Consider the following 16,780-nt stretch of genomic DNA (forward strand, 5'->3'; position numbering starts at 1 on the left):
TTCTGTAGTATTGTGCCTCAATGCTTATTCTGGTCTTTCATCTCGTTTATGACATTCAGCCTCCTGAGATCAACCTTCACCACTTTTTCCCATGACTTTCTTTGTCTTTTTCTTCTTCTGCAAGTTCCTCTCATTGCTTCACAGCTCTTCACCGACTGGAAGAAGATAGTTTTGGGTAAAGGAGTGCCAAGTAATCCAAATGGATGGAACCTGCAGAAATAGAAGACATGGAAAGAAGTGGTAGTGGCTGATTTTAGGAGGTTCATGAAGGAAATGACAAAGGACTACAACAAAAAAAAAATACCCAACTAGCCCTTTCCCAAGTAAGGAGAAAAAAGAAAAAAACAAATGTAAAATTATCTGAAATGTAGGGTACTCAGAGTATGAGGCACAATTATCAAGTTAACAGCAACTTTACTACACCTTGCTTATTTTTTTCTTTGAAATTTAGAATTGATAAAACTGTCACTCTTAAAACTGTCACTCTTAAAACTGTCACTCTTAAAACTGTCACTCTTAAAACTGCCACTCTTAAAACTGAATTGAATTAAACTGATAAAATGTTAAAGACTGAAATTAAAATGTCTATTAAATATAAAAGTGGGGTTGAAATTAAAGCTAGAGTTTCAGATTCTGTTTTTATATATTTTACAGTTTTATCTTGGCTCTTAAATTTAAGTTTACAAAACTAATCTTTTCACAGTCTGAAATTTCAAATTGAAAAAACAATCAAGACAGTACAAAACAAAACAACAAAAAAATAAAAACTTCATAATCTTAATAATAAACCTTTTGTCTTAAATCGAAAGTCTTTCCTGTTTTGTTTAAGGACTAACCCTATGTCAAACAAGACTGCTTATACTTTTAAAGTACACACAGATGACTTAAAACACTCAAAACCCCAGAATCAATTAATTACCTTATATTGAATGTTCAATGAATCTTCTTTAATTAGTTATGCTTTTATATAATCTACAGGTTACATTAATGTATCACTCAGCAGCAATGGTTCTAAAAACAAAAAAAAAAACAAGAAATAGTGTTGTTGACTTTGATATACGCAGCTGATGATGATGATGCTGATGGTATAAAGTACCACTTGATTCTATTAAGGTGGAAAACTTTAGAAGGATTGGCTTTACTTTATGTCAGTACAAACCAGTATCACTTCACTTGGCTGTTTCCTCTTGACTAAGATTAGATTTCATTCAGGATAGCTATACCACACTTCTTAGTGTTCTAATGGTTGAAGTTGGTAACTGTAGAAAATTGCTTCCTGAAATTCAAGGCTTTCAGGAGAAAAGCTTTCTGTGTGGATGAATAGTGGCTGTGTGGTAAGTAGCTTGCTTACCTACCACATGGTTCCAGGTTCAGTCCCACTACGTGGCACCTTGGGCAAGTGTCTTCTACTATAGCCTTGGGCCGACCAAAGCCTTGTGAGTGGATTTGGTAGACGGAAACTGAAAGAAGCCCGTCGTATATATGCATATATATGTTTATGTATGTGTGTGTATATGTTTGTATGTCTGTGTTTGTACCCCCAACATCGCTTGACAACCGATGCTGGTGTGTTTATGTCCCCATAACTTAGCGGTTCAGCAAGAGAGACCGATAGAATAAGTACGAGGCATCCAAAGAATAAGTCCTGGGGTCGATTTGCTCGACTAAAGGCGGTGCTCCAGCATGGCCGCAGTCAAATGACTGAAGCAAGTAAGTAAAAGAGAAAAGAGTAAAAAGAGAGAATATTAAATTGAATGAATTTTCAAGTGACTTTAATTTTAATGTGGTAAAGCAACTTAGTTATAGTGATGTTACAAATCCCTTGCTCTAACTGTGTAGCACTTCTAATTCTAACGTTGATAGCCTTTAGAATATGTTTTTATACCTAATTAACTTTTGGAGAGGTTTGTCAACCTACATTTGGACTTATAGAGAAAATTAGGTTTTTGGTCCTTGAGTTGGTGGCGGGCATAAGGCAAGGCAGTCTATGAGTTTTTCTATATTATGGCATTAGGTAATAAAAGAGAGATGGTAGCCATATCTTCTTAGGTAAAGAGGTGGATAGTTGTAGAAACAGGCGCTGGTAAAAAAGTGTGATGGATGGTGGTAATGAGTGACCTGAAAGAGATGAGGTGGGAGGTAGCAGTGTAAAAAAGGAGGAAATGTTAGTCTGTTGGGGATGGTGCTGGTGATGGATGGAGAATAATGATTGTCAAGAAAAGAGTGACATGAGGTGAGGGAGAGGAAGCAATGGCAGGCAGCAGAGGAAGGTAAATGTAGAAGTGCATCAGATACCAATAAATTCCTTGCAAACTCTCTTTGTGCAGGCAGTATAATTGTGAAAGGTGGAGGAGGAAGGAATAGCAAGATTGAGGCAATTGAGGGAGATGTAAGGATTGAGTATGGACAAATCATGGATGACATGGTAAATTGAATAGGAAGGATGACAGAGAAGAGAAAGAACTGAATAAGAAAGATATTAGATGGTGACTTAGCAGCCTCCATCACAACCTACCCATTTTAACGTATAGTCCGTCAAACTTGCATGGATGGTGAGGTCTTCTTTAACACTGTGTATTGCCAGTCAACACACAGTTCTTTATAATCTCCATTGTGAGATGGTAAAACCTCTCTCTCTCTCTCTTACACATTAAGATGAACTTCTATACAGTTTCTGGGCACCAACACTTGCCAAAGGTGCCCTAAAATGGAAGGAGACTTAAGATCATGTGCCTATAGAACCAACATAGCTGTGTTATGCCCGTGCCTAACTCTTGTGAGAAGAAATACAGCTTTCCAGATAATTTACTATTGTGAGTAAATTACATGTACATGTATCAACTAAGTATGTTCAGCTGAATAACAAACTCTAAAGTTTATCTAATCATAATAACATAAACTTGTGTTGACAGATTTGCTGTGCAGTGTAAATATCTCTTTGGTTGGGATTGCTGGAAGCACTTGGTTTAAATGTCTTCATGATATGCTAGTTATATGTCTGTTGAAGTGGAGAAAATTATGAGATGCTAAGCTAGTTCTCTATTATTTAATGTTCTGTATTTTTTATTCTAATTCCATGAATTAACTTTCTTTCTTTACTCCTAAACTCAATGAAACTTTTTTTCATTATTTCCCAGGTTATAAATCTCATTGTGTTTTTCTATCGGTACACTAAGTTCAGTTTGTATTAGCTTCAATAAAGAGAGCTGTACCAAATGACCTATGCAAAAACATTTATGATTAAAATTGCTATCTTAGGTTATTGCTTCTTTCTCTTTATGTATCAAAAATAAATATATAAAAAAATTATAAAAATAGAATTAATTTTAAGAAAATCAAAATAAATCTCAGAAAGTTAATTTACATTCTTAGTGGGAAATTTGATGTTTGTTAACACACAAGTGTCAGCTACATACCTGTCTGGATTTTACTAGATCTCACCCAGAGAGCAGAACAAAATGAAGCCTACTTCATCAGCCAAGTTTCTAAATATAGAGAAAGAGTTACAAACAGTTCTGGCCAATAGTTATTTGCATAGTTTAAAAAGCACAAAATGTAGTAAGAGAAATAGTATAAATGGATCATGAGCATGAATTTAAATAAGGAATATAGTACTGAATGATGTACACAAAATATTCTCCATTTTCTTTTAATAAAAACTGTCAACTGATGAGTTTTTTATTTTTAATTGAAGCTCAATTATGAAAACCAAACAAATCACTGAGGCTAATAACTCAGACGAAATATATACAAGTACAATAATTTAGTTAGTGTTAATATATTTAATGTAGTGAACATTAGAAAGCTAATTAAACATATTTAAGTGGTAAGGAAATGACATTAACTCAATAACTAATATTAATTTATTTCAACAATATGGATGCAATTCTAGACATGTTTTACTCATATTTGACCTTTTTAGCAAAGAGAACATTTCGTCATGTGAGGGTGCATGACCTAGTTGTTAGGCTGTTACACTTACAATCATGAGATGAATTTAATTCCTAGACCGTGTGGTGCATTATATTCTTGAGCAAAACACTTCATTTCACATTGCTCTGTGATCACAATGATACCCAACATGTGCCGCACCATACAGTTGTTCAGACAACATCAATTTGATAGAGGGAGTGAGATAAGGTACAGCACAAAAACTTGTGTTTACATTAGCACATATACACAAATCATTTGTGCAGGATGTTTAGCAAGAAATTTCAGAACCATTTTCTTGGACAATAAGGGGGTGCCATCATCATCACATTTCATCATAAATAGCAAAATCAGTGATGAATCACTAAGAAAATATATAAAGTCCTTCATAAGAAAGCACAAAAAATTAAGTTTTAAAAATAAATAACTGGTGTTAAGTCATTATTCTTATTTACCAACATGATTAAATTTAATACTTATCATTGAGCTAATGTTTTCCCCCTATACCCCATAACAATTTCTTAATTAGGCATTTAATGTTCTCTACCTTAATTATATTGACAGTAAATTTAGTATGTAAAACATTGTCGTTAGTTATATAAGCTCTTTAAATATAGCAGCAATCATAGAAGTGTGACAATTTATATCAAGCAATATTTTGATGACTATTCTGAAAAATCATTTACTCTAAGAGTCATTTGAAGTATCAACAGTTTACTTTTGCTGACTTTTATAATTTCTCTCTCTCTCTCTACAAATATTCTACAATGTTTAATTATAGAATATGTTTCCATTATTTCTCAGCTAAACCAAGATAGTTACATATTGTTTTTATGCTTGGTTCAGTATACCTGTCTTACATTGGAGCTTATGATGTATCCATGCCACTTTTTCTCTTTAGGGCTTTTGTGTTTTATTCTGTGCATTGTGCATGCACTTTTGGTTTCCACTGTTTGATTTATTGTTGCTTTCTCTCCCCTCTTTTTTGGATGACCTGGCATGCATCTGAATACTGTACGTGATAAACTCATTATTATAGTGGTCATTAGATTATTTGTATCACTGGATACTTCATTGTGTCTTGTGTTTCAGTTTTTAATTATCTTGGAAAAGATCTTTAGTGACTCAACAGTAAAGACTCGGACCAGCTTGCAACTGATACACAAGAAGCATGAAGTTACTTTTATGACTAAATCTCAAACACAGAATGTAAATTTAAGAAATGAAACTGAACAAAATTTGTATGATACTCATTTCTGCATTCAAATCTAAACATAGCCAACTCTGACTAAATCACCTTTTGAAACTAAAATGTGTCTTTCTCTTTTCTACCTAAAATATATTTTCTTCATATTTTCTGCAGGGAAACATTGATTTTGAAGTTAATGAAGAAGTCCTTGGCATATCTTCTAAATCCAACCTCTCTCTAATTGCCTCTTTGTTGTCTATTAATGTTGAAGACTTAGAAACAACATTGTGTTCACGTGTTGTGGCAGCCGGTGGTGATGTTGTGCGAAAAGAATTCACTATATCAGATGCATTTTATACACGTGATGCTCTAGCAAAGGTAAGTTGCTACTTTGTATGTAATATATAACACTGCAATAGTAGATTAACAAAAGCAAGTATTTTATTTGTCACAGGATGTTTTATATAAAATATCACACAGTAATAAAGGATCAAGATTGTCAATATTGTATATGACACAAGATGTGAGACATGTCTGCTATAATAGACCAACAAACTAAATGTATTGGGATGTATAACTTTACCCATCTCAGTCCCAAGTTAAAATAATCTGCTAGAGTTGGCTTTGCTGTGCATCTTTCTGTAGTTGACAGTAAACAATGGTTTTGCTAATTGTTTTAGATGCTTATATAGTCACATGAGTGCACATAGATATCCTTTTTGCCCTCCTATTGTTCCACTGAAACATTCAGGATTACCCTGAGTGTAGGAGAGGGCTACACTCATTTAAGCTATGTCGACTGGACTTTCTTCAAGGACAATATGTTGTTGATCTAGGAATTGAACTCACAACCTAAAGACTATGAGTCCAACACTCAGCTTCGTGCCTTCACATCTTTAAAAGTGAGATAAATTTTCTATTCACTTTAATAACTCTCTTTCTCTCTCTCTGTTATATATATATAAATAATATATATCTGTATATAAAGTCACAATACATGTATTCAAGTAATCAGATGGTACTCATTAAAAAACTCCTTAATGTATCATTCTACAAAACATAGAATATATAGCACAATACAAGAGAAAACCACTAAGGAGTGTATAAAGTTATAAATGATGAAAGAAATTGCATGATGAAATTTATTTAACCATTGGAAAATTTATGTCACAACAGATTGTCTTGTAACTTAAAGTATGCAAAAATAATTTGTCTTTTATTTGAATATAATAAAATAAGTCATCTTTCCATGCTTTAAAATAAATTTCATTGTACTATTTTTCTTGTCATTTATAACTTTACACACACACACAGAGGGTGGCCCAAAAGTAGGTTTACAGTTATCACGTAGGCACTTTAAATTTCTTTTAAAACATTTTATTACATCTAAATTCCTAATCTTACAATTATATTGTTTATGCACATCTTAAATAGACAATATTTAATCTCTTCAAACCTCTTCAGAACACTCTGACATGCATTGCAGCACAAATTACGATCTCCATCAATTTCAGTGATTGTGTCAGAGATGAAATTTTTTAATTCATTTACTGTTTGGGGTTTCTCGTCATAAATCTTGTTCTTCACAACACCCCAAAAAAAGAAATCCATTGGTGTCAGGTTAGGTGAACATGGTGGCCATTCAACGCTACCTTGTCTTCCAAATCAACGCTGTGGAAAGGCTTGGTGAAGGAGTCTCTTACTGACAATACATAAGAGCTTGACAAAATTAATTAAATTAGCATAGAATAACGGTTTCACATTTTTTTTATAATTAAGATCTAAACTGTTAATATATGAATGCAAAAGAGATAGTTGAATAACAGTAAACCTACTTTTGGGCCACCCTGTGTATATAATGTCCATACACACCCACACCAAATTCTTTCTCAATCCTGCTGTCTCATTGCAGGCCACATATGACCGTATGTTTACTTGGATTGTTGACCGGATCAATGAAGCTATTGATGTGAATGCTACAGGTTTTTCTTCCTCTGGAAAACAAACTGTCATTGGAGTACTTGATATATATGGCTTTGAGATTTTTGAAAATAATAGGTGGGTAATATTTTTATGTTTGCTTGTTTCTTTCTTATTTTATTATAAGCTCTCATAAGTTTTATTTTTGATATTCATCCTTGAAATTTCAAAGGATTTTTATTACTAATTTGTGTTAACAAATCTCAAATTTGTGGTACAAAGGTAACCTAATGGAGAGCAGAGCAGTTAAGCAATTTCTTGATTTCATTTAGGATTTTTGTTGTAGATTCACCATATGCAACATAACTTGCTATAGTGCAGTCTGGGTATCTCTTTTACTCTTTTACTTGTTTCAGTCATTTGATTGTGGCCATGCTGGAGCACCACCTTCAGTCGAGCAAATCGACCCCAGGACTTATTTTTTGTAAGCCTAGTACTTATTTTATCGGTCTCTGTTGCCGAACCACTAAGTGATGGGGACATAAACACACCAGCATCGGTTGTCAAGCAATGCTAGGGGGGGGGACAAACACAGACACACAAACATGCACACACACACACACATACATATATATATATATATATATATATATATATATATATATATATATATACGACGGGCTTTTTTCAGTTTCCGTCTACCAAATCCACTCACAAGGCTTTGGTTGGCCCGAGGCTATAGTAGAAGACACTTGCTCAAGATGCCACGCGGTGGGACTGAACCCGGAATCATGTGGTTGGTAAGCAAGCTACTTACCACACAGCCACTCCTGCACCTGTGTTAGTAACTATTTTACTGTTCTGATACAGTTGCTTCAGTTGACCTCTTCAAAGGATACAGAACTAAAATATTTGGTCCCAACCATTTTTAGAACAGAATTTCTGAGCTAGCTACGAATGAAACCTTTGTTATTGGAATGTGGCTGTAAAGATGCTTGATTACTACGACTAGAATTATGAACTCAAGCACTAGCATTGCAGAATTATAAAGTGCCTCTCTGCATGAGTAACAATCAGAAAGAGTCTAATTAAACCTCAATGTTTTAATTGGTTCATCTATTGAATGTCAAAAAGACTTGGCAAAACATGGTGCCAACCAAAACAAGTGACAAAGGTTCAGCTTAATATAATGTTAAGGTACCCAGTAGCTAAATTTGTTCTTTTCAAAATGGAGAACAATTTTATATTAGAAAAACTACTCTAACAAAATAAAATTGAAAAATTTAATTATCTATGAGGTGTTTTGGTCTAGATCAGTGGCTCTCAACCATTTTTTGTCTGCGGACCCCTTTAATTTCTATTTAAATTTGGTGGACCTCTATAGCCAATTAAATGTTTTAAAAAATGCTCATAGATTTTTTTTTTTATACTGATATATTATTAGCAATAGTATAAAAAAATTAAAATATTTTGTGTATTGTTGAAGTATAAGCAATTTATTGAACATAAATTTTAACAAAAAAGTCATACATGAACCCCCAAGAGTCATATGGAACTAGTAGAGAACCACTGGTCTTCATAAAGTTTACCTTTGTGTCTGAAATATTTATGACAGAATATATTTACCATCAACCATCATTTTCTTTGGTTAATACAGATTTTAATTTGTTACAGTTTTGAGCAATTTTGCATTAATTATTGTAATGAGAAATTGCAACAGTTGTTTATTGAGTTGGTTTTGAAACAAGAACAGGATGAATACAACAGTGAAGGAATTGAGTGGGTCCATGTAAGTAATTTTTTCACAAGGAATTGATTGTTATTTTGCACTATGCTTTGTATTGTATTTATGGATATTTATAGTCAGGAAACCACACCAACCTGATCACTTAGTAACGAGGCAGACACATAGGTCAGAGAGTGAGACTTCATACTTACCAGTAAATAGGATGGACAATTGGCTGTGAATATTAAGTCTTTCTTTGACAAAGAAAGTATCCATTCAACATAGGTTAGGGGATAGTGACAGACTAAAGGCTTAATGAATCTGGAGATATGACACAATCTTAAGGAGGGAAGCTGAAAATTCCCTCAGTTGAATTTTAAGTTTGAAGAAAAATTAGGTGCCACATATGTTGTGAAGGTGAAGGAAATCTATAGCTGAGAAGACAAGCTGGAGTTTCTATGAAACAACTTGCCGTTGAGCTACAGGCCAGTTCTATTGATTGAGTAAAGTTTCAACAATATGGAGGGTAGCATTATAGTGGAATAGTATGAAAGGTAGAACCATAAAAGAAGAGAACTGTGAAGAGTAGAGAACGATGTCAGAAGCTAAACATTAAATTTGCTTAACAAAGAGATAAATAGAACATGTGGTTTGACTCTGTTCTATAACAGATGTGAGGTGTTCCAGATGACAAAACACTGAGTCAGTATAATGCATGTAGCCAGTCATTGGTGAAAAATGTATATGAATGATTGTAGTACATTGACCCTCACTGATGTCAAACAGAAGGTATAGAAATATTATTATGAAAAGTTGCTGAATACTAAAATACATGGAAGAGAGAGAGAGAGCCTACACTTTGTCAATCTAACAAAGGTTTCAGCTATTAAAGTTGAATGTGATACAATCGAGATATGAAGGTAAGGAAAGCAATCAGACTATCAAGGATAGTGGCTGAAATGATGAAAATATACAGTGAAGTAAGATGCATGCTATTCAGTTGCAGTCAATTGAGCAATGAGGTGTTAAAAATGATGGATCATATGTAAGTGGAGTTGTGGTACAACTAATTAGGAAAAAGAATTAGCTTAGAGGAAACGCAGCTCAAAATTGTGCAAGGATAGGCAAATTTTTATGTCCTTTTCCTTGTGAGATAATCATTCAGTGTTGTACCAATGCCCACTTCCTACAGAGATAACCCTCAGGAGAGGTTCTTAATGAAGAGCAAGTCACTCTGTCTAATATTCAGTAACCTGGAGAATATTTTCCACAAGCTGCCATACTCTATAATCTGGTGGTTACCAAAAAAAAACTAGGTACAGATGGCTTGTTAGGGAAACGCAAGCCATGTACAGAGATACCCTCAGTAAGCTGAAAGTTAATAATGCGTTCAGTAAGGAATTGCTAGGTGTCCATTAGGGTTTTCAGGTCACAACAGAAAAGTTTAAGAGTGATTATGGAAACTTCTGTATACTGACATCTTAGGCAAATCTGTTGAAGAATTAGAGAAGAAATTTTAAACTTGAGAACAAAACTTAAAATTAGGAGTCTCATTATAAACTTAGCAAAGACAAGAGTCTTAGTTCCAAAAAAGAATAGAAAATATTGATGCTATCTTAGAAGTGGCCATGCTCAATATACTGAAGGTGTAGGTAGGAATTCTATATGGTGTACCTAATGTTAATAATGGGCAAGCAAAAGATGTAGTGGGATCATAGGAAAGCTGAAAGAGAAGTAAGATTTCATATATATTAGTTGTTTAGGAGTGGTTAAAAGTAAGAACAGCAAAAGCCCAGAAGGAACCTTAGAAATAGTTACTGCTTCCATTTTCTTAAGTGGTCTAATTGCTAATCAGAAAAGCTGTTCTGAAAGAATAGCACCAAGAGTAAGATTGGAATTGAAAACATTCAAGCAATATCTACCTTTGGCAACACACTTTCTGAGTTTTTAGAAGATTGTATTATGATTAACAGATTATGATGTTGTATAGTAGAAAAGCATGAACACTGAGTACAAAGAATGTATGGAAGCTGATTAGGTTATTCCACTGGATATGTAACTTGAGTGTCATTGAATGATGGAGCACAAATTAACTAAGAGAGAAAACTGAGTATAAGAAATTGGATGTAGTGTCAAGAGACAAAACTGGACTGGTACAAACATGAGATGTGTATGGTAGATACCAGTTGGATAAAGATGTACAAATCGAAGTGGGAAGAGCTTGTGGAAGAGTAAAGCATAAAGAAGGCATGAAAAGAATTATAAAATAGCTAGTCTTGGAAAATGACAAAGACACAATTGATGAGCTGCTGTACAGGACAAGATTCATGCAAACATAGAAAAAACAAACGAAGTTATATATACATATTCAATAATATATATATATATATATATATATATATATATATATATAATGAGAGAAAGAAAATGATATTCATGAGAACCTTTATTATTCACTGTGATTGTTATGACCCTTGTTCACCTGTGCCTTGCTAGTGAGATGCTGTACAAACAATTGTGATGCATGATAGATGACTTTTCAAAAGGTACCTCATTTTTTTAGTCTCCATTTTGCTTATTTCTGTTACAATACGTTTTGGTAGTTGCAGTGTATTATTCATCAACATGAGTACCAAAATGTATTCTGACAGAAATAAGTTAAGCAGAGATTAAAAAACGAGGTACATTTTGAAAAGTCACTTGATGCGACATGTCCACAGCTACAATGCACTGCAACTTGCTTATACAGCATCTCACTAATGAGGCACCAGTGCAAGATGGGTTGAAACAATCGTAGTGAATAATAAAGAGTTACATGAATTCCACATTCTTTCTTTCATCATTATCATCATCAATGTTTAACATCCGCTTTCCATGCTGGTATGGGTTGGACAGTTTGAGATGGAGCTGGCTATTAGGAAACTTTTCTTCGACTGAATGCCCTTCCTAATACCAACCACTTAGCAGAGTGTGCTGGATATTTTTTACATGCCACTAGCACAGGTGCATTTATGCAGCACCAGTACAGGTGTGTTAACACAGCATGAGCACGGGTGCTTTTTAAGTGGCACTGGCATCTCAAAGGACAAGGTTGTACATGTAGAAAACAGCGATTTTACTTAGCTTGTCATGTCTCATCGAGTACAGCAAATCATCACATCTCCCTGTCCCTTGTCATTTCCTCGGTGAGGTTCAGCGTCCAGAGATCCTTTCTCATCACTTCGTCCCACATCTTCCTGAGTCTACTTCCACAATTAGAGCTTGGCACATATATAACTTTCATCTGTATCTCATTGCTTGAAAACTCTCCTTGTGTACATACTGGTCTTATTTTAGCTGAGTTGAACCCTACCTGAAAAAATTTGTACTTTTGATTCAGGTAATTTTTGTAAATAATTTATAAACAATATTATGTTGTTGTTAATTTAAATTATAGTTGATAAATGTTAAGCCAGTTTGTTAGCATATTTCCTTGGAGTACAGAATTATTGCTTAAATTAATTTTGAAAATCAATGAATGGTTTAATGAAATAACCTTGTCTTTATGTACATATGGTGTTTTGAACAGAAGTTAACTTGAAATTTTGAATACAGGTTTTAATTTAGATCACTTTAAAACAAAAAGTTTGCATCATAGAACAAGGTATGATTGGTATCAAAAAGGTTAGGACCAAAAGAGTAAAGGAAACAAAGGACTGATAAATTGTTTTTAATATCTAAAGTAAATTGTTTTTCTTAACAGGTAGAATATTTCAACAACAAAATAATCTGTGATTTGGTTGAACAATCCCATAAAGGAATATTGGCTTTATTGGATGAAGCTTGTCTTACCCCAGGGAAAATGACTGATGCGGTAAGTATATATTTATTCTAAAAGCAGTATATTTGTCCCATGTTTATATGAGAGCAAATGAGATTGTAATGCTTATGTCCTTCTTGAGTTACAAACAGTACAACTAACTACAACCAATCAGATTGAGTTGGGTGGGTAAGGTGAGTCAATTCTTACTTCTTGCTACATAGTTCCCACTAAAGAACTCTAAAGTTTTTAACTGATTTGTGCATCTAATTCATCAAAATATTTTTCAGTGGAAAGATTTGATAGCATCGAAATGAAAGTTGTTGCTTTTTTATTATTATCACCTGATTTTAAAATTGAATAGAAAATAATATTCTCCGGTTTTGTAGCAAAGCTATACATTAGTAAAACCCAATAAAACCTTTCTAATAACCCAACCTAGGCACCAAATCAATGAGCAACAATATATTGGCCATTTTGAAAATCAATGATCCTCATAAAAATTTGAGAAAAGAGGGGTGGGGAAAAAAAAAAAAGAACTACTGAAGTAACAATGGGCAAATACAAGATGTTACAATTGAAAACAGATTTAATATTTTACACCTACATTCAACTAGAATCAATATGTGTGTTCAATCAGAGCTGAATGTGCTGATATGACATCTAAAACCAATATTTACAAAGCTATTTAACAAAACCCGGGAAATATCTGAGGTACAGTTTTCCTATTTTTTTCTAATCTGTTGTCGAAAATCTTCACTATTTTATAGTATTTATTCGGTTTCAACTTCATAATTTAATAGAATTTTTCTTAACTATCCAGTTCTATCCTGTTGTTAATTCAGTGGAAAGGAAAAAAAATGGCATCTTTTAATTATCTTTTTTTCTTTGCTTTGTGTTAGTCGCGTGGTAAGTTATCTCCCTTGAAAGAACTGTAGTAATTTTGTAGCCTCCCTTGACATCAATTTGAATAATTAACTTCTGTGACATCATTTGAAGAAACGAGAACAAAATGCTTAGCATATTTCGTCAAGTTTTTCCGTTCTGAGTTCAAATTTCGCAGAGGTCGATTTGGATCTTTTTTAAAACGGGGGCCACATTTTTTATTAACGAAACACTTTGAAACTTGGAACACTCGTAGAATGTGTCATATAAAACATCTTTTTTTCTTAGTCTTCTTTAAAAAAAAAGAAATCCATAAATTATTCCATGTTAAAGTTGTCGTATTTCTGTAATTTCAACCAATCACTGACGTCCATTCAGCCGATATACATTAAGTGCCGACTACATAAACAAACGATTCTGAAACAATTAATCCTAACCCTAACCCTAGGGTTAGGGTTAAAGCAAATTTAAAATGAAAAAAGCAAATAAAACGAAGAATCGTTTGTTTATGTAGTCGGCACTTAATGTATATCGACTGAATGGACGTCAGTGATTGGTTGAAATTATCGAAATAAGACAATTTTTTACATGAAATAAATTCGAATACAAAAATATTTTTCTGTTCTATAACACAAAATAGATAAGTATACGAAGTTTGAAAGTCTTTCCGTACCAAAAACACTACGTAAAACATTAATGAAAAATGTGGCCCCCGTTTTAAAAAAGATTCGTCGATTTTGTTTACTATCCTGTTAAGTACTGGGGTTGTTTTGATCGACTAGCCCCACCCCTACTTCTCCCAAATTTCAGGCCTTGTGCTTAGTATTATATATATATATATATATATATATATATATATATAGTTGAGCAAATCGACCCAGGACTTATTCTTTTGGAAGCCTAGTACTTATTCTATCGGTCTCTTTCTCTGAACCGCTTAGGTACGGAGTTATCAAGCGATGTTGGTGGGGACAAACAAAGACACACACACACATGCATATATATATATATATATATATATATATATATATATATATATATATTTAAAGTTAATTGCAGAATAAAACCGTTAGGTCATCGACTCAAAAAGCCGTAGCCCACCAATGACCACATATAAGAAGTACAACATAAACCACAAAACCAAATTAGTAAAAGGAAGTCAAAATTTTTATATATAAGAATAAAAAAATCTATTAAAAATACAATAGAATAATATGAATAATATAGATAAATAAATAAACTGCGATTAAAAGTTGATTGAACATATTAGAGACCGGTACAATTACAGTAGAATAAATATATATATATATATAGAGAGAGAGAGAGAGAAAAAAAAAATAGAGAGAGAAAAAAATAATACATAGGGAGACGTAGCACAACAGTTCATTCGCTGAGGCCAGCAGCCAAAAAAAAAAGTTCCAGATAAATAGTACGAAAGTTCAACTACCTGCCTCATGACAGCAAATTTAATAGGTAAAATCCAATTTCATAAGCAGGAATACCTAAGCGCACGAGACAAAACAACAACAGAACGTCCAAAGTGTGGCAAAGTAAAATCCATATTTCACCATTCCGCAGGTAACATCAATAACGTTAAACCATAAACATCATTTACAGTGAATTACAAGTATACAAAAATATAATAAATAAAAATATGGACACTTTAAATAAGCCTATGATACGGGAAAATCCTAATATTGGAATATTTAAAACAAAAGTTTCGCGACCCAGAATAAGAGAAGTAATTCGGTCCCCACCCCCACCCCACCCTCTTTTTCCCTCAGGGTAAGAAACTTACCAAAAATGTTCTTTTGGATCTTAGAAAATAATTTTCCTAGGGACCACAAATACTACAATATTTGTAACAGGTCTACAATTAAGTGTTCCTACTCAGGAATGCCAAATTTAGCATCCATTATTGCCTCTTTAAATAGGAATAAAATAAATAAGTTAAAGCTATGGGAATGTCCGCCTCAGGGAAACCCTGTTTCTAATAAAACCAACTGTAAACCACACGACGATAGTGGAACGAGCTCTTCATTCCCTCGGATTAGGCCTAAATCTGGGAATGAGGTAAGTGGAATGGCTGATAAGAATAAATTTCTGGGGGCGGTTAATGATGTTGGAAATGACTTTAAGGGTGGCCGTAAAAAATTATGTAATTGTAGGGACCCTTCTTTATGTCCTCTCGACGGACTTTGTTTGTCCACAAACGTAGTGTATAAATGCGTAGTTAGAGACGAGGACAAACAAAATAAGTTTTATATTGGAAGTTCAGTGAATTTTAAAGCCAGGTATAGGGCGCACATGAGTTCCTTTTCTAATGAGAAATATTATAATTCCACAACACTCGCCTCTTATCTGCATGACCTCAAGAGGAAGAATAAGAAGTACTATCTTGAATGGTCAATCTTAAATAGAACCCCCCAATTTAGGGCTAATATTAGCAAGTGCTTATTATGCATTACGGAATTCCTTTCCATTCTTAGGTCTTTTGGGCCGAAAACCTTGAATAAGTTTATCGAGGTAATCCCTTCTGGCAATCATAAATTTTCCTCCACCTTCCTAAAACTATATAAAAATAGAAATAAGAACAAAAATAATAGTATTAGTAGTGGTAATAATGGTAGTAATGGTAATGATAGAAATAAAAAGACAAAAATATTGATATTAAAATATAATAATAAAAATATGGATACAATGGTAGTATTTACTTTTTATTTATTTTTCATCATGGCTTACATTGAATTTGAAACCTAATAGTCTTTAGTTACTAAACCTGCCTGAATATTTTAAAGGGTATACTAAAAATTAGATATGTTTTCTTATCTTTTTTTTTGGTCTAGTCCATATTATTATTTATTTAAGCTTGCTCTCATAATTATGATTTCTTTGACTGATGACTTCGTTGATGTCTGTGTGTCTTTTCTTACCCTGAAGAAGGGGTTATCACCAATTTGTGCTCTATTGTGCCCTAAATACGGTGATATACCCCCGAAATGGCCATAGGTGTTCTGTGTTTGTGTTCCACCTATACTTGTAATCCACTGTAAGGGGGTGGGGGGCGGACCAAATTACTTCTCTTATTCTGGGTCGCGAAACTTTTGTTTTAAATATTCCAATATTAGGATTTTCCCGTATCATAGGCTTATTTAAAGTGTCCATATTTTTATTTATTATATTTTTGTATACTTGTAATCCACTGTAAATGATGTTTATGGTTTGACGTTACTGATGTTACTTGCGGAATGGTGAAATATGGATTTTACTTTGCCACACTTTGGACGTTCTGTTGTTGTTTTGTCCCGTGTACTTCGGTATTCCTGCTTAT

At 33.5% G+C, this 16,780-nt stretch overlaps 1 protein-coding gene across 1 annotated transcript in view; it reads left to right on the plus strand.

The window, feature by feature from the left end:
- Positions 1 to 16,780, plus strand: part of LOC106871031 (unconventional myosin-Id) — a 113,277-nt gene that overhangs the window by 62,317 nt on the left and 34,180 nt on the right. Inside the window, exons 7-10 of the mRNA XM_089358196.1 lie at positions 5,294 to 5,497; positions 7,032 to 7,177; positions 8,714 to 8,828; positions 12,508 to 12,618. Of these exons, the coding sequence (XP_089214322.1) occupies positions 5,294 to 5,497; positions 7,032 to 7,177; positions 8,714 to 8,828; positions 12,508 to 12,618 (576 nt within the window). The remainder of the gene's footprint in view (positions 1 to 5,293; positions 5,498 to 7,031; positions 7,178 to 8,713; positions 8,829 to 12,507; positions 12,619 to 16,780) is intronic.

This window comes from Octopus bimaculoides, chromosome 9 (genome assembly GCF_046866305.1).
Source record: "Octopus bimaculoides isolate indiv1 chromosome 9, ASM4686630v1, whole genome shotgun sequence".
NCBI classification, from domain to species: Eukaryota; Metazoa; Mollusca; class Cephalopoda; order Octopoda; family Octopodidae; genus Octopus; species Octopus bimaculoides.